This window comes from Pseudorasbora parva, chromosome 18, assembly GCF_024679245.1.
Source record: "Pseudorasbora parva isolate DD20220531a chromosome 18, ASM2467924v1, whole genome shotgun sequence".
NCBI lineage: Eukaryota > Metazoa > Chordata > Actinopteri > Cypriniformes > Gobionidae > Pseudorasbora > Pseudorasbora parva.
In genome coordinates, this window is record NC_090189.1 from 8,986,367 (window position 1) to 9,007,653 (window position 21,287).

General features: G+C 36.6%; 1 protein-coding gene across 1 annotated transcript; it reads left to right on the top strand.

Annotated features, from left to right (window-relative positions):
• The first annotated feature begins 173 nt into the window (after nucleotides 1-173).
• Nucleotides 174-20,575, top strand: agpat2 (1-acylglycerol-3-phosphate O-acyltransferase 2 (lysophosphatidic acid acyltransferase, beta)). The gene is made up of 6 exons (XM_067423227.1): nucleotides 174-615; nucleotides 12,157-12,290; nucleotides 12,963-13,138; nucleotides 14,420-14,515; nucleotides 17,447-17,519; nucleotides 18,165-20,575. Exons 1-6 carry the CDS (start codon nucleotides 437-439, stop codon nucleotides 18,320-18,322), a joined length of 816 nt encoding a protein of 271 aa, XP_067279328.1. The 5' UTR covers nucleotides 174-436; the 3' UTR covers nucleotides 18,323-20,575.
• The last annotated feature ends 712 nt before the right edge of the window (nucleotides 20,576-21,287 follow it).

Below are 21,287 nucleotides of genomic sequence, written 5' to 3' on the forward strand. Positions count from 1 at the left end.
AGTAACAAAAAATAAAGTGCCCATAAAGTTAACAAATACACTTTACTTACTTAAAAGTAATTAACATTACACTGGTTGAATGGGAGTCATTCACAACACACGCTAGACAGAATCAACTCAAAGAATCGGTTCAGAAAAATGATTCGCGAATCGAACACAGCTGACACACACGGCAATCGGCCAAAGGTTACACACACTCATCTCTCTCACAGTGAATAACCCGCGCCTGGCTCTTCTTGTTGACACCCACCTCATTCGCGTGATATTACGTAAACGGCAGGCAGGAGGATAGGTAAAGTTGCTCAAGTGTGCGACTTGGACGTGGTGTCTGATGTAGACTCGGTTCTGAGTTGGTCTCGTACGGTCTTCCCTCCGCTCCACACCGCTGGCCTTCTATCATTTCTCGACAGCCGGGAAAGAGGCGCTGGTCGCGGGTATGGATGTCGTGTGGATGCTGCCTGTGCTGCTGGTTTTCCCGCTCCTGTTATGGACCAGCACCACGTTCGTTTACTATTTCAAAAAGTGCTTCTATGTGGCTTACATGATGGTGCTGGCCGTTTTCACCATACCGATGTGCATTCTGAAAAGCGGCGGCAGGGACATTGAGAATATGAGGTGAGTTGTCAACATCGCAAGTCACACAATGTTACCCTTTTCTACACTCGTGCACTGATTCAGCAAGACACCAGGCTGTCATTATATGTAGCAATTGAATGAAAAAAACAGAAATCTGGCTAAGAAAAAAATCATAATATAGATTAAATTGGATTTTAAGACTGGAACATATTGCTATACACATGCAATAACCTCTTATCATTTGCACATGCATGGACGAAATCGCTTATTTATGACCCTACATATGTTTTTATGACTAAAATGAGAATGCATTTGTAGCGGAATGCACTGCATCTGTTTACCCCGGACAGATGTTCGGAACGCGGCAGTGAATCTTTAAGTTAGCCAGATGGCTAAGTAGTGCACGCGAGAGCACGCACAGGCCTCTGTATCGTATATTTAGCACGAAATCGGTGTGATGCATGCATTAATTAGGCTCAGTGTGTTTTATCCACACAAGATATGCGGCTAGAGTGCGCGCATGTTCCACTTGTAACGTTGTGTGTTTAAGCAGCGCGTGCTATCTTGCTTTAGCGTCTCGCGCAAGCCAGAGATGGCGACCAGAGAGCGTGTTTGTTTTCTGATGATGTGCTGGAAATGTGTGAAACGGATGTTGGTCGCTTTGCCAGTTACACATGTCAAGGTCCAAGACTTCCTAGTTGTATTAATGAGGCCATGATGGATTGGTTTCATGGCTCAGCTGGTGCAGAGTTCATCCTGGTCGATGGTGCTAGATTAAACCAACAGACTCACACACGTTTCCACACATTGGACAGTTGATCGATGGAATTGCGGATGCCAGGCCATCAGTTAAGAACCAACGTTCGCGCCGAAAATCATTTTGAAACCTTCCGTAACGGTCTAGAATGTCGCTGCCATGGTAACGGACGTTCTAGAAGAACAGCGGGTTTCCACACACAGAGTACCGCTTAGGTCTTACACTGTCAAATTTAGTCCACATTTAAACGGATTAACAGAAACTAGTACTGTCAATACATTAAAATAAATTGTAACACTAAAACGATTTTTATGTGTTTTTAAATAGCTATTTTACTTAATTTAACTGTATTATAACATTGCCAGCGCCACCCTTGTAATGTAAATAAAAATGTAGCCTGTAATGTAATTTATAGTTAGTTAAATATTTGCAATTTGAGCACCTCCAATAGATTAAAAACATGCCAAGTCTGTTCCCGTGGTGCTGCTCTGAATAAGGTCTATTGATCTCTGCGGTTCTTAGTTTAGTTCTGCATTTTACCTAAAGTTTCTTCAATAGAGTTTGGGTTCAGGCAAAATAGTTCCATTGTCAATAGTGTTCTAGATTCCAAATTCCAGATCACATATCACAATTAAAAATGCACGTCATGATTGACAGCTGCCTAAAGGGACAGCTTCTCTGACTTTTTGGGGGATTTTCAGGAGGAGATTGGTGCTCTAGCTTTAATTTCTACATTTTCATAACTGTTTATTTCACACCGGTGTGTGCGGCTCTTCTTTCTGCTCTCTACTACGCAGACTCCGGTCCCAAATCTGCGGAAGATGTCAGCGCCATACTCGGACCAGCGGAAGCGAATTAAGTCACGTCTTCAATATTTTTTTATGGTCTATATGGTGTGACCGCACCCTTATTGTTATTTACCACAGGAAAGAATTACAAATTTACTGAAGAATTTACCGGTCTTTTGCGTCAAAGTTGAAAATCCAAATGTTCTAATACATTTTTAATGAAACTAAATGTAATCCATCAAAAAAAATGTAGTAAACCCCAACCTCACCACTAAAAGAAAGATTAGATTAGTTGCTCAAATAAAGCACATTTTAAATTAAGTCCATTTATATTAGTTCTTTAACAAAAGGTGAGCTTTACATTTCTGCTCTTGAACTTTCCAGAATGCCTTGTCCCATAGACTTTAATTGTAATTTACAAACCGTGAGTTAAAATTGTTTTCTGAGGTCAGCTTAATCGAGAACTGAAACTGGAACATTCATTTAAATAGGACATTTAGTCCTCAATTGAAGCACTTTTACAAGTAGGGGTCATAGAAGTAAGTTTGGAGATTTTAGCAAGTTAAGTTTTTGCAATTTGGCCCTCACAGATATAGTAAAATCGTTGTGTATAATCAATATCAAGATGCTAACTTACAATTGATAATAATGTTTTCTGGGAATTATATATAGACCTGCATATGTGTGACCTTTTTAAAAGTAAAACTATTCCATTGTGTAGTCCCAATTAAGAGGCCGTAAAACTGGCATGCATGCTAATTATTAAATATTTTTTTTTACAGAGTATGCCTTGTCACACTATAGGTCATGTCAGGTTTTTAATGTCAGTGGACACAAAGTCAAGTCACATTCAGTGCTTTATACAATATATGTTGTTTCAAAGCAGCTTTACAGTGATAAACAGGAAATTAATGATCAATAATGCAAACCGTGTTCAAAAAAGACAACAGTGTCATTGTTCATGGTGTTATCATCCAGCGAAGTCGAGTTCTCAATCCAACAGTGTCCCCAACTAGCAAGCCAGACTGGCACAAACAGGATCACTTGTGTGATATGAAAAGCAGCCTTGTGTTTGTGGCCTAATAGTGTGCATGGGATATGAAAATCAGAGACCTGAGGTCTGACTGCATATGCACGAAAGTTCGGCAGTGATGTTCAGCAGCTTTAAACAAAGTTTATTTCACATGCTCACTAAAAACTAGACAATTTCTGTTCCTCACAACAGTTGATTCACACACACGGTATAATGTACACACTGGACGCCATAGTATAGCAGTCATCCATTTATTGCAGGGTTATTATAATCTCAAGAGGAGGTTGATTGATATTTTACATTGCATGTTTAGTGATTTAAGCTGCCATGTGTTTGTAGTTCAGGTGAACAGGTCCAGGTGAGAAGGTCTGTTCAGGACAGTGTTTGAATGTGGGGGTGCGACGTTACCCGGTAATTACGCCGGCCGGGAGAAGGTGAGCTCATGTGTCAGGTCTGGTGTAGACTTACTGTACTTCCGCTATCGAGTGTGGACGTGTTGTCATGTGTGCAAAATACTGTACTTGAATCTGATCGGGACAAATAAGTGGAAACTAATTTATGCAAGGTTAAGTGCTTTGGTAATGGCTATTACCCTAACACCCATATTAACCAACAGACCACATGACGTAAGGACGATGAGTGGTGTCTTGTTGCATCAGTGCTGTTCTTTTCTTTTAGGGTTATCTGGATCTCTCTCTTTCTTTTTCTCTCTATCAGTGTGATAGGAAATAGTGATTGAGCCACATGGGGAGTTGATGTAAGGATGCCAGACTTACTGGGTGAAAGGAGAGAGCAAGGCTGATAGAGATAGCGCTGGTAGAGGGCAGATTTCATCAAGTTGAAAGTTAAAACGTTTACCCAAAAATGAACATATCGCAAGTAGTGGTGGGAATCACAGGATAACTCACGATACGATACTATCACGATATTTTGCCCACTATCACGATACCAGCGATACTCTGACCGACGATATATTGCAAGAAAATAATCCACGATATATCACGATATCATTCTGTAAAAAAATTCTTTTTTGACAGTCATATGATCATGTATTTAATTTATTAACAGTTCATCTACCATAACATTTTTTAAAAATATAATTGCATTCAATGAGTTTATTATTTATGATGATAATTATAACTAAATAATACATGGTAGTAAATGTGATAATTCACATAATTCATAATAATTCACATAATTCGTTGATTATAAATGCAGCACTTTATTCTTAGCATGTTTCTTAATGACTGTTCAGGGATCGCGGTCCCTTCAAATGTTCAAGATAAATCAGCATATCAATTTTTTTTGTCCCACCCCAATAGGTGACTTCAACATTGTGAAAAGTGTCTGTTCTAGGTCGGCATTTAGCAGAGAATAGACTGGGCATACGACTGTTACTTAGGTGACTTGCTTGACGTTAAAAAGAGTTATTATAAGTTATAACTTGTGAAAACATCTTGCAATCTCACGCTGTCCCAAAAACACATGCATATGCTGTATTATAGATAGTTTACATGATTAAAGTAACCTTAAAGCAGCACTAGGTAACTTTTCAACCTTCATAATATATTTTTTAAGACTCTTGTGATGATAAATCGACTTACAATAGGTTGAATGACACGTCTGCCATAGCCTGATGGGGTCTATATCGTTTTTAATCGTACTTTTAAACTTCGGGTTTCGGGTAGTAACCCGAGAACAAAAAGAACTACAAAATTCAACTGCTTTACGGCATATACGTCACTTCCACCAACACCCACACTTCCTTAAATTCGGACGTGCGAGCCCAACTTTGTTCGTCGGATAATATAGTCATGTCCGAAGCAGCAGAGACAAATAAGAAAGAAAAGGTTTTGTTGGAGGAAAGCAATAAGAGGAAACGAAAAAGTGATGGGATTAAAGGCAGGACGAGGATCAACATGTGACCAGCGTTTGCTCGTCGGCGTGAGCTGAAGGAGGCGTGCCCGACCGATGCTGTCCTGCTTGTTACGGTGAGCTACCACTCAAACATTGAACTGAAGTATCATATAGATTCTGTAAAACGGTAACCAATAGACTACTATAATGACGCTGGCTTGTAAATGTGAGCATCGTGATTATTTGGCGTTTGAAGAAAAAAAAACCCATGAAATTATATTCATATGACATGCTGAAACATATGCCACTGTATATGACTGTAACGTTACCTGGGATGAAGACATTTCACACGCGACGCCAGAAGAACTCTGAACTCCTCTTGCAGTGTTCAGGGGAACTGTTAGTGCTGCAACAACCCGCAGCGCCACTTTTATGAAGTTATTTGGCCCGCACCGCACCACTGTATATATTTTTACAACCCGCCGCGCACCCGCGACCATTAAATAGACATACGGGGACTGCGGGTTATGAGACGACCCGCGCATCACTAGTTCAGGGCTATCAGGGTTGTCATGTCAACAAATGCACGCGCGATGGCATCCCCTGTTGTAGGATGACAGCTCTTACAACAGTAGTTGAGGACAGCTCTTACAACAGTAGTTGGTGATAATGAAACTCACGGAACACTTCACTTAATGATTTTATGGTGAAATTTGTTATTTTTCATGGTAACCAGGTCAAGAGTTTTATCAAGAACTATGCACTGTGGCTTTAATTCAGTGGAGCAGCGCGGCAAAAATAGACTCGACGGCGAAACGATCACGGCACTGCCGCTTCTGCTCTGCTCCTGCGACGCACTGCCGCGCCGCCTCTACGTGCGGTGTGAATACTCTAATCTGTTAACATAGGCGCCGAAAAAAACCCGCGCTGCTTACGCCCTGCTAAAGAGTGCAGTGTGTAGGCCTGAGGCTGCAGCTGCGAGCTGAGTGCTGTGAGTGTGATCTCCCATCCCCCATGTGTGAGTTGAAAACATGTGGAAATAGCTCCCTCTGCTGGCTGTAGTCTTCAGCCTCTGGGCAAAAATTCCTCCGATGACACAAATTGACAAAAAAATTCCAAAAATAAAATGCATAAATCTATGTTTCAGGGGATATAGGTGGAGGGAAAACAATCATTTGAATATACTCCAGGGTTTCTACTGATACAAAGCCATATGCTAATCGCTGAAGTAACCCTTTAAGTACCCATTCATCGTAATTTTTTTGAAAACTTTCCTGTGCCTGTTTTACTTTATTAGCATAAAGATACTATTACAGTTTTTTAAATATAATTTATTTAGATTTCTATTTTTTAATTTTGAGTTTTTATTAAAAAAAAATGTTTATTTAATTCTAATTTCAAAAAGACTGTGGTAACCTTTAGTTGTTGTGTGGTCTTGATAAGCTACTCGTGAAGCTTAACAACATCTATGATAACAGCCAGGCTTGGCAGGGTTTAACTCTTTGTGCTTGTGTTCTAGGTTAATCTGTCGGAGCACAAGGTGACATTTGTGATAACAGTTTATTTAGGATGTGTGTAGTAAAAATGAAAATGTGTGTGATTCCATAGCTGGTGGTAATAAAGTGCGGATGATCATGAGTGTGCAGGGATGATGTATTTTTGTAGGCCAAAACCTAGAAACAAGCATTTTAGTACTTCCGATTCCATCGCCTTGTAGTGGATTGTATTTTGAATGGATTTTTGGTTAAATGCCTGAAATAAAGTCTAATTGTGTAGGGCTGCACGCAATTGGAAAAAAAAGATTATATATTATGATATGAAAACGGTTTGACCAGATTAATAGCTCTGTTTTGAAAGAATCAATTATTCTAGAATGATTGGGGGAATTTTTGTAGAGGAGTGTAACAGCATAGAACCAAATAAACAAAAATTAGTAATTAAAAAAAAGCAGTGCTTTAGGCTATGTTTTTCAGGTAAGTAACAGTTTTCTGGTACAGAAATTGAATAATCAAATGTAGGGCTGGGCAACAACAAAAAATAGATTTTTGGATTAATCTTTTTTTAAAATCTGGTCGATTCAGAATCGATTCTCAAAGGCCACGAATCGATTTTTTTCCCCATATTTATTTAATCTAACATTGAATGTAAGATTAGCGTAAGTCTTGTAAGGCCGCCCAAATCATCCCAACGGAGGCTAACGATCGGCGGGTGAAGGTCGCTGCGCGTTCGTCTTTTTAGCGGGGCAAAGGGATTTTATTCCAATTTCTCTTAATCTAACTCCATTTAAACATAATTTAGAATTTAGGTTAGAATGCCAATTGGTGTATTTGGTCATTCATATTTAATAGTTTAAGTACACATTTAATTATTCCGTTTAACCCTTTGTTGAAATTATGACCGTTCGTAACCTGAATAATTCCAGAGCAAGTCAGAATCAATCAAAGTATAACAATTTATTAACAGGTCAGGTAAATGTATAACGCCAATTACATAATCAATTCAAAGGTAGCCTAACATCAAATTCTCTGAAGTAAAGAATGAAATATATACCTGACTTGAAAATGACATAATGCTGCATGGGTTAAAACCTCCAGCATTACGGGCTGACCTGACTACAGAATCGAGCCCTGAGCTCTTTGCAACATTTCCTAATATACCCAGAACCAGATGCATACCCAGAACCATTTGAAACTCTTTCAAATGGAAACACGAGTTCACAATAGGAATTTGCATTAATCAAGTCCTATAGATTTCTATAGAAGAGAGGCCAAATGGCTGAAAGCCACACCGACCATACACCAAGGAAAGATATCTTTAAACTCTTAAAACATTTATGATGTTCTAGTTTACTTCTGTGGAGTTGAGATATTTGTACCAGTCGCACTGAGACATTTCAAATGATATCAAACACATATAATACTGTATCGTGAGGATTGACATTATAACAAAGAGATTTCTGCTGCATTTCAGGTGATCTTAATATGAGAGGGAGCAGGAGTTTGGGGGATGTTTCATGTGAAAGGAAAGGCATGTGAATTAGTGTCATTCATAGATGGTTCACTGTGTGATGTCGTCTCGGACAGAGACACTAACTGTATGAATGAGTTCAGATGCTAATTTCCTTTGTTTTCTCAGCGATTAGACATTTCTTCATCAGCTAGTTTTTCCAGCCTAACAATCTAATTACTAGTCTTCTCCTCTAGATGTCACCCATTTGCCTTGCGTGATCTTACAAAGGAGCAAGAGCTACACATCATTAATCCATTCAGTGTTTAAATGGCAGCTTCCGGTGCGTTGTCGCCTTTTATAATGCTAAGATGAAATTCTGTAGTAATACTAAAAATCTGCGGAACCATTTGATGTGACAACACACACACAGCCGAGCACACACACACACAGCCGAGCACACAACCGCTAACAATAGATCATATATACGCGAATGCTTGCCTTGCATTAGGATCAAACTTGAGCAGTCACTTAAGCACGTACATTAGCCATTATAGACAATAATTCAAATTATAGTCCATATACAGCGCAGGATCAATAATTTTCAAACCCTAGCTTATATTATAAACAGATTTCCTTAAATAATAGTTAGTCCATAGTCAACACAAAGGTGCACTATGTAGTATTTTTGCAGTAAAATATCCAAAAACCACTAGGCCAGTGTTAATAATTTTTAGCCAGAATTTTGGCCAGATAATTTTTTTTTAGAATAAAGTTGCATCAAAATTGTATTTTACAATTGTACAATTTACAATTGTAATTGTACGTTCTGTTTTAATGTACTCAGGTTTACCTAAAATAAAAAGTTAAATATGCAGGTTTGTGGCTCTTCATTTGTTTTTATTTACCCACTTATGTTCACTGTTCTTTTTTATAAATACCTATAGTATTTGTATTAAATCTATATTCATTTGAGTTGAATCCTAAATCGAATCTATTTAAGGGCTTGTGAATCGAATTGGAACATCTGAATCGATACCCAGCCCTAATCAAATGTAAAAGTTTTCTTTCTCTTTTGTTAACATAAGCCATAAGTGAATACATTTTGACATCATTTTGCATGTATGTGTACGGTCAAACAGACGAGAGAGTTTGCGTGCTGTGTGTGTGTACAGAAAACTGAAATAAACAGTTCAGAATTGAGTTCTCTTTTGCATCTTTGAGCTCTCAGGTGGTTTGAAATTGAAATTGAAAATTGAAATTAAAATGATAAACATTCGTGATGATGCACCACTAACCCAATTGGCCAAGCGACAGTTCAGTCTAATTTCCAGAGCAATGTGGGTCATTGGGCAGTCCTTATTTTTGAGCCCTGCCTCTATACTGACCGAGCTACTTTTAAAACTTTTAAAATGTGGCATGATGATACTATGGTAATATCATGGTACATTTTTTTTAAAGTACATATTGAAACAGTACATATTGCAAAGTGGTAAAATGAAATTATTTGATGCAAATGCATTTTGATAAAAATAATGGTAATGAATGATTATCATATTCATATACTATGCAATTTACATGGTACTCTAAGTTCAAAAGTTTGAGAGAAAAAAAGGAAAAATAAATTAATAGATTTTATTCAGCATGAATTAAATTAATCAGTAAATGTTTATAATGTTAAAAAATATATATATTTCAAGTTCATGCTGTTCGGGTAAAAATTCAGCATTGTAATCACAGGAATAAATGACATTTGACCATATATTAACATTAAAATTGTCATAATATTTTACAATATTCCAGTTTTTTGACCAAATAAATGTAGCTTAAGTGAGAGCAGAAGAGACTCAAAAACATTTAAAAAATCTTACCAACCCCAAATGTTTGAATGGTAGTGTACTTCAATGGATTTCAAAGAAATGTACGTTTTTCTTCTTATTCTTTATTGCAGAACAGGCTCAGATTCTTGTTACCAAACGCACACGCAGTGTTTGCTAAGCGCGAGATCTCTGTGCAGCGAGCTCTTGCTTAGGACTCACAACATGTCAAAAAAACTCAAACCCTCAGGGTAATTTCACAACCATCACTATCGAGGTGATGTGTAATGGGCTCAAAGATTCATGTCAAAGCATTGCTGAAATATGATACTTGTGTAAACTCAGTAAACAGACATGCATTTGGTGCATTAAAGAACCAGAGCTCAATAAAAAAAATATTAACCATAAATGTATATATCTAGTGTTTGCTATATCAAGCATCGCTTTACTATTGCTCATAATAATTGGTCTACTTAGTGCTTATTGCTGTGGGTGAAGTGTTGTGCTAAACCACAGTCTTAAATCCATCTCATTTCAACTTTGAATCGTCTTTCAGGATCCTGAAGTGTGAATGAAGGCTCAGATCCGACTGTGTTTTGTTGACTCTCTTCAGCTGTGGTGCGGTGTTACATAACCACAGATGTCTTTTGCCTACATTTGCTCTACTTATTCACATCACTGACACAAAACTCGTGTGTGTGTGTGTTCAAAGGTCTCATAGATACTGCATCTGTAATCTCTGTTCTATCGCGCAACTTCACAGTAAACAACATCAAATCATTTAGAAGATTATAAGGTAGTTGTATTATCATTAGCATTATAATTTGTATTAATATTCAGAATTGTTTATTTCTTTTCAGTTTTTATGTACTTTTGTCTTTTTTATATTACTATTTAGGTTTAATTTATTCATTTTACTTTTATTTATTTTATTTGCAATTAGTAATTTTACTCCTTTAGTATAAAATCAACATAATTTCAGTCATGTCAAATTTTCATAAAAAGTTCTTAAATTAATTTGTATTTCATTTTACTTCTGCCTTTAAATTAACAAAGTAGCTTTAGTTTGTTAACTGTAATTTATTTTGTGTGTAATGTCTTTTACACACATACGAGTACATTCAAACATGTTAGCTAGGACAATTCTTTCACTGATAAAAAAAATCTTGGTGACTAGTTTTTCAGTTTTGTCTTAAAGGAACACGTCGACTCCAACTCGTTTTTTGAAATATAAACATTTAGCTAAACAGTTAAATGAATAATAACTTGTTTTTATGATAAATTTATACAAACATAAAAAATATTGAGGAACAGGTTAAGTAAAAATATAAGATATGTAATATAGTGCATATATTTAGCTAAAGGCTCCTCCCTCGAGTTCCTTTTTCTAGCTAGCTATTCAGCTAAGGCCACGGAATGGCTTTTCTGAGGTAAACCTTACGTGACATTGTTTACAAGCTGTTTTATTAACGTCTTTCCGTGCTTAAAACACTGATTAAGTGATTACATGAGAACTGATACATTTCAGTAAGTTGTAATGTATCTTTCAACATACCTTCTGATGTTGATTCATGCTATATGAATGATGTTTATTTCTTGCTATAACTAGTAGTAAAGCCTTTTAAAATATTATTAGTTTAACTGTCATTTCGCTGGAAAAGAGGTGCTAAAGTGATCTGTCATGCCACATTAAAGAGCGAAAAAACTGTAACAAAGCTCAAAGCGATTTACTGGATTAGAGGTGCACTGCAAGTGTTTAGTGGTTTTGTTCACTCATCACCTAAAAACAGGATAGACAATATTGGTTCATAAAAATGAGAAACGATTGGTAACACTTTATTTTGATAGTCCACTTTAGACATTCTACTAACTATAAGTAACTTTGCAACTACATGTCAACTTACTGTCATTAGAGTATTTGTAGACTGTCTGATTAATATTTACTAAAACTTTATTTTGTCGGTCCCCCAACAGACATTCTACTGACTATAAGTAAATTGGCAACTACAATTTCACTTATTCTACTAACCCGAACCCTAACACCTAACCATTACCTACCAGTCTACTGACAGTCTTCTAATACTCTAATGACAGTAAGTTGACATGTAGTTGCAAAGTTACTTATAGTTAGTAGAATGTCTAAAGTGGACTATCAAAATAAAGTGTTACCAATCGATTTACCCAGCCATACTGAGACGTTTGATTTTTTGCCTGGTAAATGATTAAACAATGGGACAATTTCTTGGATTTAAAAAGAGGTAAAGAAGCCACAAGAATTTGTGGACTGAGTGACTATTATTAGGCTACGTTCAGATTGTCACTCCATATCCAATTTTTGTGCGCTCTGGAATCTGGATTGTAATGTCATTTTACTTCCTGTAGGGTAATCCGGTTCATGGTTCGTCATGTGAAGTACTTCCTGGGTCTGCGCTATCAGGTCAGCGGTTGGGAGCATCTACAGACAGAAGGACCCTACGTAATAATCTCCAACCACCAATCATCACTAGACGTGCTAGGTGAATACACACAACACATTACGACTTTGATTCAAGTAGTTTCAGTATCAATTCATTTTGATATATATCTGGTACAGTACATCTGTTTTTCTTAAGAAAGAAAAAGAAACTTATAAATGAACTGCAAACATGCAAACATTTCAATTGCACATAACGTAGTTGTTATAATAACGTTATAATAATTAGGGATGCACGGTATATTCGCCACCATATCGGTACAACTTAAACTTCTAAATCTAATTTCTTTTTTTTTTCTCCAATTCGTTTTTAAAATATAATAATTTATATACGGCTGTCAAATCATGACAGATTTATGTAAACATGCATTAAATAAACAAGAATGCATTAAATAAACTGAATACCTAATATATTCGCGCGGGGACTCGGATTGAAGTACGTTCCGCACTTAAAACAAGCCGACTGTTAAAGATTGCATTTGTACAGTTCAGTGCACCGAACCGAAAGCACTGTACCGAAACGGTTTAGTACGAATGCGTGTGCCGTTACACCCCTATTAGGATCGCAATCTGACATAAAACCTTTGGGTCAACCTTTGGCCAACATGACCTGACCATTTCAGAATTCACTTCTTCCTACATGCACACCCACATGTCACATGATTGTACTTGTGTAACCAGTCTTTCTGTTCTGATTCTCTCCTCGTATCTGCAGGAATGATGGAGATACTGCCGGACCGCTGCACAATGATAGCCAAGAAGGAACTGATATGGGCCGGGACGGTGGGCATGATTTGCTGGCTGGGAGGAATCGTCTTCATCAACCGCCAAAAGACCAGCGACGCCAAGAATGTCATGGGTGAAGCTGCTAAAACCATGTTGGCTGACAAGGTCTGTCTTTATATTTATCTCCCTAACAATTCATTCAGCTCAAATAATGTAAAATGATGGTATATGGTCCTTTTAATGTGTTGTTTATTGATTAACTTCATAAAAAAAAAATATTTAAAGGTGCACTATGTAGTAGTTTTGCAGTAAAATATCCAAAAATCACCTGGTCAGTGTTATATATTTTGTTCAGTTAAGTTCTTACAGTGTCCCATATGTTTCCAACTATTTGTAAAGTCGGGATGTGCTATCTACGTTACCCTCGGTTTCCGGTTTTATTTTGGCAGAAACGGTTTACTCTTAGCAGTGTGAACATGTGTCCCAGCAGCCACTGAGCGAACGCACAGAGTAACATCATAACATCATTTTCAACACACTAAAATTATATAATAAACAGAGCTGCGTTACCTAATACTCATGACTAGAAAAGCAGAAGTGGCGCCCGCGACTATGTCCCGCCAAAATAAAAGTCCCGCTGCTTGTGAACCGTTACACAACAATTTCTCCAGCGGCCTTGCTCAGATCCCTTCGTAACCGGACTAGCAGCATAATCAGAACAATAAAGACATATGTCTCCCCGTCAATTGGAATTAATTTGCCAGATAAAATTTAATTCAGATTGTAAGGGGTGGTTTATTCCTTTTTTAATCCAATCAAGAATGTAAACACTTCGGATTGAAAACCGAACCTGCAGATTTCTGCGCGTGTGCATTGTATGGCGCGCGGAACGAGCTGTTCTTCCTGTGGAATAGTGTCAAACGAGTGTCCTGATATCCTGAAATTCTCTTTCCACTCATTGTCTGTGAAGTGGAGGAGGACAATGTCCCAACAGTCAGACTCAACACCTTGTCTTGGGTGTGGGAATGTGCGTTTTTACTGTTTAATAAATATAAGCAGCATGCCATAACGGTTAAGGACCCAAAATAGATGAATATTAAAGGACAGCTCCGGGGAATTTTCAAGTTTATCTTGATCGATATACCTTTGAGTACAGTCTATAGGAAAAAAAACGAAAAGATGATATCCAATCAGAAGCTTGTGAAATAAACGTGCACGTCAACTTTATTTAGCCTTCATGTAAACATTACATTCACATTCATCATTTGAAATTATTTCATTCAGATTGAAACAAAAAGTGTCCGTGTAAATGTACTAGCTATTGTAATATTTTGCATACTAAATTGTGGTTTTGTATTTTGTTCTTGCATCCATTTATCCATCTTAGTCATTTTCAGTGGGTGCTGCAAAGCATCTAATTTTGTGTTTGCATTAAACTCTCTGTAGATCCGACTGTGGGTGTTTCCAGAAGGCACGCGGAATCAGAACGGCGGGCTTCTGCCCTTTAAAAAGGGAGCGTTTCATCTGGCCATTCAAGCACAGGTGAGTGTTACTCCACAACACCTGTGCTCAACTTGATTTTCACAAGTGGTGTTTTTAATGTACAAACCTTGTGTCAATTCATCAGTCAACACCATTGCTGAGTATTTTCTCCTTAAAACTGCAGTGTATCGAAGACAGTCTCAAAAACACAGTTTGAAACCCCTTGTTTTCTGCCAAAACCAATCCCGTCACCGAGTAAGGCAGGGATTATCTCCACTGATGTTCTGTGATGTTCAAAGCGTTTCTAAGGATGCTGATTTTCAGAAGGCAGCTGTCGGACTCTGAGATGGCGAACGGGAACATGGTTTATGTAGCATTAGTAACACATCATTAGCTGTTTGATAATGTATTCAAGTCAAAGACTAATCATATTAACTACCGTTATGTGTCCGACGTTGTAGAGAACGATACATAAAACTCATTACCATTCTGATACATCAACTTCTAGATGAGCCTGTATAATTCACTCTTCCTCTTCTGAAACAGTTTTTTGTTCCAACGCATATAGCTGAATTAAACCAGTATTTCCACTTGCCATTGTTTAGCATTTACTAGAGTCGACTGAGCTGGTGTGAGTGGAGGTGGGGCTCATTTGAATATTCATATTCCACATATACTAAATGAAGCAAGGGTGTAGAGTTACATTTAAGTTATTTAAGGCATTAAAAAAATTCAAATATGTTTCAATACGTCATTTTGATTAGCAAAGATGATATTTAAGGGATACAGACTTTCACACAAATGCTTCCTAGACTTGACCTGATTTAACCCGACATGCAGGTGTAAAGTCCAAAGCTCAAGTAATTTACCTGGCACAACCTGAACAAGCTTGAGCTCAAAGGTCCCTCATCAACCCATGGAACCTGTGTCACGGGTCAGAGGTCGTAAGCGAGACTGGCTTTACCCGTGTAGTGTTGTGTGTCTTCTTCACCAACAGAGGGAGCCGTTGTTTCTCGTGTTCGGCTCCTGTTCTAGCGCAGCCACAGAGAAAATAGAGCTTAAGCAGTTGATCTGCACAAAGTCATTTCCAAAGCCACATGAAACATTCCTTCAGCATTTCTTCCATTCTTGAGGCATGTTAATAAAGTTGAAAATTAAGGCAATTGAATTGTATTTGTATTGGACCAATGAAACGCTTGGCACTTTTCTAGTAAATGACTGATTTATCTTTGTTAGCTATGTGATACTAAACACGAGGTCGGTCATTTACCAGATATCTTAATTTTTAACAAAGAAATGTGTTACAATGTTTATTTTTATTTGTTATTTAATTACATTTCCGCTGAGTTACTACATTATAGACCCCTTGAAATGGTTTGAAAGCAAGTTTTCTTCCTATTTTTTTTAACTTTTTGTTTTGCAATCGCCGAACCAATTTTTGTTGTCAGTCTAGAGAGCATTTGATTGAACAAAATAATACATGCATCTAAACGCAAGATATGGCCCATATTTTTGTTATTTTCTGTACATTTTAAATGCATATATCTTCTAAAATGTTATTTTGTCAGGTTTTAGGAGTGCACTAGCATATAGATGAGACTAACAAAGCCTAAATGTTAATCTAAATACTCCAGATGTTCATGTCTCTCTCTATTAAAAGTCAAATACTAAAACCTCATTTCTATGGCCACAAAAAATATTTTGAATAATTGCTGTAATGTTGACACAAACTTTGTCAATATCCAAATATTTGAGACTGACTTCAAGATTCAGATGAGATCACGGACAAAACAAGAAGGGCTGGGAAGGGTTTACGAACGCACCTTTCCCCTCAGAGTTGTAGTTGGTGTAAAGAGCTTTTGGAATGAGCAGGTGGAATGAATTAGAAATGTGAAAACGCTTCGAAGTTCATTTGAGGTAACTTGAATTTGTTCAGATAAACATATATTTCCAAAAGCATGTATGCCTATGTGGCTTTGAGTTTGTGTTTAGTTGTAGTTAATATTAATTTTACTTCATTCTGAACTTAAAGCAGCTACACGTGCGTGTATATGTGTGTGATGATGCATGCATACTGATATAAAAATGGCAGGCCGACGTAATCAAAACCAGATGAGCATGTGAGTTAAGGCGGACAGACATCACTTAATCTAGACCAGAGTAATGGAGCCCTGATGGTTCTCATTAGTTAAGGGGAAATATGTGAAAGTCTATGCTTTTTTTATCTTTTATCTGTGTTTTGCATGGCTTGGCTTATGCAGCCGCTCCATGTGTGACCTGACGGAGTTTTATACCTGGTCTAGACTTTAAGATGTTGTGTAGAAATTGCTTAATTTGGAGTTTCAGCTAAATATTTGTCAAATATTTACATATATATGTGAAATAGATGAAAAGTATTGTCATTTGCTATTTTAATACTTTTTAAAATCAATTTAGAAGTTGATTAATATTATTATTATTATTATATGTATTTATGTAAACGTTTATAAAATATGCTTAATATTTTTAACCTTTCAAAATGCAATTTAATATTTTCTTTATTTTTTAATTTAAATTTGATGTATTTTGTCTTAGATAGATAGATAGATAGATAGATAGATAGATAGATAGATAGATATTTGTCGATTTATTTCATTTTGTTACATATATACTACATTATTAAGCATAATTTAAAATTTTAAAAAGTATTTGTCAATTTATATTTATTTTCTCTCTCTTTACTTTTTTTTAAAGTAAAACATGATCTCTCTCTCTCCCCCCCCCCCCCCCCCTCTATAGTCTAAATGAGTATAATTTCTTTCACATTCACACACTTGTTCAGATGTGTCGTCATGTGAACCAACCACTGCTCTATTATTAGTCTGGGAGGATAGTTGAGTCTGTCTGATCATATTTTTGTGTGAGAGCATTTCTAATCCCTGCTGATTTACTGCTCTCTCTCTCTCTCTCTCTCTCTCTCTCTCTCTCTCTCTCTCTCTCTCTCTCTCTCAGGCTCCCATCATACCCATCGTGTTCTCTTCATATAGTAACTTCTACCTACGAAAAGAGAAAGAGTTCAAATCAGGTATGTTATGGAGAGAAATGTAAAAGTACAGAATGTGATTTGAGTAATTTACAGGTCTAAGTATGCAAAAATGAAAACGCAGTGTGTGAAAATATGTGTTTCCAGACTATTGCCCCTATTCTGATTTCTTAAATCTAAAAAATTTAGATTTTTTTAAAAGAATAAATGTATGGTACAATCAAGAGTGTTTAGTGATTTGTTTTACATGACTGAATGAATTCAAGACATATTTTCATTTAACAAATAAATAATAATAATAAAGGATTTTATTCAAAAACAATATTTCCTGAGTTAATGTTAGTATTTTATTGTTATATCTAACAATATTTTTAAGACTTAAATTAAGCTATTTTAAATATTTTATATTTATTTATATATTTTTTGTTAATATACAGATATTTTAAAAAATCCAAATTATTTTTAACCTTTCAAAATGTTCTACAATATTTATATAAAACAAACAAACAAATATTAAACATTTTAAAGGTTCTAAACATTTGGCGTACATTTCTTTATTTCGCATATTTAAAAAAGAAAGTTAAGCCATTTCTAAATGTTCATTATAGCCATAATTTCTAAATTGTAAAACATGAATTAAAACATATTGTGTAATACTGACTGTAATTTCCACACCGTTTCTTACAGGAACCATTACTCTGAAAATCCTTCCAAAGATCGAGACAAAGGGAATGACGGTAGACGACGTCACAGCGCTCTCCGACCAATCGTTCGGCATCATGCATTCGGCCTTCCAGGAGATTTCCGGTCAAGCCGCCCAGTGCAACGGGCCGTCCACCCACTGAGCATCCTGCTGCCGTCGCGCCCTTTCATTTGCTCCGACAACAGGGATGGCTCGAGACTACGTCGTCGTCGTGGTGACGGTAACCACGACAACCAGGCGCTTTAGTATCCTCTCCGACGGCCCCATGAAGCAGGAACACTCGTTCATACACACTAAAAACACACAAGCATTCACGTCGACTACATACTGAAGACGTCATCTTAGCCTAGTTTTGATCTCCCGTTGGACTCCAGGGGGCGCTGAGCAGTGACTTTCGCCTCGCCTGGTGTGACGCTTTTCCGACGTCGGGCTGCTTTTGTCGGCGACGGGTTGAGTTTTGGAGCGATGCCTTGAGAACATCGTGGATGTGCGTTCGACATGCATGCCTTTTGACTTTCTGTGTTTCTCTTCCTTTCACTGATCTACAAGGACTCGTTTCATTGGTTTGTGTAGGTCGCTTTTTCTCGAGGTACTCTGCTTGCATTATGGGAAATCGGTGACAAATATCTGTTGTTTTTGTTTTGTTTTGCCATATGCCAGTCTTATTGGTTGCCAGAGTATTTTTTATAGTGCGAGATGCTCTTTATTGTTTTAAATAACTGATTTGAGTGTTGACCAAAAAGTGAATTCGGAAATGTCCTACACACTCCAGAGTAAAGCTTTTTGTGTCTTCTCAACCAAGGATTTTAGAAAATGCCAAGAGATTGTGCGCCGCCTTCCTTCTTTGTCATCGGAAGGTTAGATCGTAACGAAGCATTATCAAGAGCGGCTTCTTCCTGTGCCATGTGTCCAAAGTGTCTCAGCCGCTGGCTGCGTAATGCTCGAATATTGTGAGAAACGCTATTGATTATTGATCTGTGATCAGGATGTTTGATTAGCGTTTAGGTTAGAAATATGTTCCAATTGGGCTAAGTTCATTGCTTAGCTCGTTTCTTTTGTTTTCGTTTCTTTTCAGGCTACAACAGAACAGATTTTCATTCATAAAATGTATTTAACATTGTTCAATCCTATTGTTTAAAATGCAAACCATTTACAAATGAACTATTATTATAATAACTGATGGAAGAAGTATTATCTAACACACATTATATACACTATGGCATTGTCTAAGGAGCCAATTTAACTAAAATGTGTTTAAGAGTCATTATTATTCAGACTTTTGATGGACGAACTTATATTTGTTAGCCAAAGCTGGATTTTTCTTCCAACACCTGCTATAAAATGATCTTAGAAAATATTATAATGTAAATCACGGAGGTTTGTAATATTTTAAAAAGACAGAGAGAAATATTATCGTGAAATGGCGCCAAATTGCACAAGAAATTCGCAGATTTAGATATTAAACTTTATCTTAAACCTTACGTTTTTACCAAGGAGTCCAAATGAAAAATTCTGAAATATATTTGAAAATGATATTCACCATTTAATCTCAAAACGACCAATTATTTAACATCTATTTATTGAAGCAGACTGTATCACCAGCTTATGGCAGGATATTAATATAAATATTTGTAATTATTTCAAAGACATTTCTAATCGCGCTGCATTGTTGAATCTTATATTTAATGCTTGATGTTGCGGTTCTTATTCTTTAAGAATGTATAACATCCTTAATATAATATGTACAATGTTATTTAAGAGGACTGCACTGTACGTATTACATTATAATGGCTCGTTGAGCTGAAAGACGTTTTCAGAAGTTGATTTGAACGAATGTTTGAGTCGGTTAATATGTCCAAATAAGACCCAGTGATGATTATTATTATTACCACCACCGGTAGTACAAATTTAAACACTGATGCAATTATTGAACCCTTTTATTTTGTGTATTAGGTCATAGATTTTATAAGGCCTTTTCCTTTTGTTTCCAATGTAATTTTTGCCCTGCTGACTGAAAACCGTGCTGCGTACACAAATCAATGTACGAGAGTGTGTACAAGGTGTTTGTGTGATTTTCACCAAAGCTATTAAGGATGTGCGACAGGCGAAGCTTGTAAAAGCTCTGATTACAAGATCCGTTAGACGAACCTGTCAGATATTTCACGGGCAGCCTTGTGTACGCGTGTGTACGAATGTGTGTGTGTGGGGTCCATTGTGCGTGTTGAATGTGTTTGTATGGTGACCAGACACAAATGAGCTAAAGCCCATTGTAAAATCTGTAAAGTCATATAAGACGATGATTATATATAAAAATGTCGATTGTGGTAGAATCTGGATGCGACCTGTGTTAAGAACATCTAGAACAAAGAGTCAATAAAATCGTCTGTTTTTCCAATAGGAATGTTAGGATTTGTTCTTTATGTCACCTGTGTGTGTATCTCTTTATTTGTTTTTCACACACACATTGTGTAGAATTCCATTGTTTTTATATCAGGTTAATGGTATTTTCTATGGCCTAACCCAAGCTTATCCCTGAACCTTCCCATCACAGAAACACTAGATTTAGTCGGTTGTCATAATATTTCACTATATACGGTGAGGAAATCTGTCCATTACAATTATATTCTATTTCTTAACCCTAAACCATCACAGAAAATATTCTGCATTTTTTTCCCCCTGCAAAATAATTTAGTATAATTGAATAGACAAATCAAATGTCCCAATAAATATCCCCACTGCCACCACGACACCCATTTTGGTTAAATCAAAATGAGAAAAGGCTTTTGTTGTTTATATTTAATATTTTATTTTTTTAATAAAGTTTAATTGATTTTTATTGAATTTTAATTTTGTCAAGATTAGACTCTATAGAATCCAATTTAATTATAATGACCGTAGGCTAATTCCGATCCTTCCTTCTAACAGAAAACATTACATTTTTATGATTAAAAAAATATATATGTATATTTTGTAGGTCGTTTTCCAATTGCACAATGTTCCACAATGCACATTAAGAATGAAGCTAAAATGGTCTCAGAATGAATGCATTTACAAAATATAGATTCACAAATGTGATTTGCATTCATAAAAAACATATTTGTATATAT